Source organism: Poecilia latipinna, unplaced genomic scaffold (assembly GCF_001443285.1).
Source record: "Poecilia latipinna isolate Pla-1442-1.1 unplaced genomic scaffold, P_latipinna-1.0 Scaffold1276, whole genome shotgun sequence".
Lineage (NCBI taxonomy): Eukaryota > Metazoa > Chordata > Actinopteri > Cyprinodontiformes > Poeciliidae > Poecilia > Poecilia latipinna.
The window spans coordinates 130747-132273 of record NW_015113892.1 but is presented as its reverse complement, the minus strand read 5'-3'; the positions used below and the strand labels follow the sequence as shown (position 1 = coordinate 132273).

Sequence of the window (1527 nt, the reverse complement as noted above, 5' to 3'; positions counted from 1 at the left end):
CTGTTCCATGTATCAACTATTAAAACTATAGAAACTATAAACCCATCGTTCTTTCAGGAATAATTCTGCGTGCCGGTGAAATGCTCACTGCAGAAGAGACGCTTACAGTCTGACTTATTTAAAAAAAAATATATATAAAATTCTTTTTAATAAAAACAAACAATGCTAAGCCTGGTGGGGGAGGGAGGATGTAAACCATGGCAGCCCGCCAGGCTTATAATACACTGGGGGGAAACCTTGATACAAAATATGTGTGTCATAATAAGCTAAAACAGACGAGCTGCAGTATCAGGCTTCTGTTAAATGTCAGAGAATAAAAATGAGTTTTAAGGAGCGATTTAAAATGATCCAATCTGGGCAGATCTAATCTGGAAAGGAAGATTATTCCAGAGATTAGGAGCAGCAATGGAGGAAACCCGGTCCAAGGGATTATTGGACCTGAAAGTTCTGGACACAGAATGAAGTTTCAAAAGATCCTGAAGAAACGGAGCAGCTAGCCCATTTAAAACTTTATAAGTTGTTAAAAGAATATTAAAGTCTGTTAGATGTGAAACAGGAAGCCAACGGGCCTTATATGGTCGGCTTCCTGCTGCCTCTGCATCAGGGTAACCTCAATCCCAATCCTAGTCCTTCAGGACCTTCAGATTTCACTTTTGCTAAAATCCACAAGTGTTGAAACTTGATTTGACTCGGAGCCAGAGCTGTTTCATCGCTGATGAGGTAGCCCGACCAGAACCAGAACAGCTGCTGACGCCTAACAGTCTTCACAATATGCCAGGAAACACCAGAGAAAGCTGATCCTGTTATCGACCCGTCCTGGTTCTGCTCTGGTTCGGTTTGGTTTGGTGTCTCTGTCCTCTGTAATAGTCTCTGTTTTCTCCGACCCGGTTCTGGTTCCGATCCGGTCCCCAGGCCCACCGGCTGTCCTGCATGGTGAAGCACACGGCGACCCACATCCTGAACTTCGCCCTGCGGTCGGTTCTGGGTCGGTCCGTCCAGCAGAGAGGTTCTCGCATCTCGGCCGACCGCCTGCGCTTCGACTTCAGCGTGAAGGTTCTGACCCGATCGACAGCCCGCCAACGGGGTCTGCCGGTTCTGAAGGTTCTGTTGCTTCTCCTCAGGGTCCGCTGAGCTCCGTCCAGCTGCAGCAGGTGGACAGGTGCATTCGTGACGTCATCTCTGCCAATCAGGACGTCCACACCCTGGAGGTCCCTCTGCGGCTCGCCGGAGCCATCCAGGGCCTGAGGACGGTGGACGAGGTGAGGAGAGACGTCGTCCTGGTCCCACCTGCTGTCCTGGGTTCTGATGCTCCACCCCCTGCAGGTGTATCCGGACCCGGTCCGCGTCGTTTCGCTGGGTGTCCCAGTCTCTGAGCTGCTGGACGGCGGGACGGACAGAGAGACGTCTGTGGAGCTATGCTGCGGGACGTAAGACAGAACCCACCTGCCCCCTCCCCACCTGCTTCCTCCCCACATGCCCCTCTCCTCCTGCCACCTCCCCACCTGCTTCCTCCCCACATGCCCCTCT

At 51.7% G+C, this 1527-nt stretch overlaps 1 protein-coding gene across 3 annotated transcripts in view; it reads left to right on the top strand.

Annotated features, from left to right (window-relative positions):
• The window catches only part of aars2 (alanyl-tRNA synthetase 2, mitochondrial (putative)), a 19706-nt gene that overhangs the window by 13144 nt on the left and 5035 nt on the right, over positions 1-1527 (top strand). For all 3 annotated transcript variants that reach the window (XR_001427724.1, XM_015054746.1, XM_015054747.1), the window contains exons 14-16: positions 913-1053; positions 1122-1259; positions 1324-1427. Coding sequence is in view for 2 of the 3 variants with exons in the window: in XM_015054746.1 (XP_014910232.1) it covers positions 913-1053; positions 1122-1259; positions 1324-1427 (383 nt within the window). In the remaining variant the exon portion in view is untranslated. The remainder of the gene's footprint in view (positions 1-912; positions 1054-1121; positions 1260-1323; positions 1428-1527) is intronic.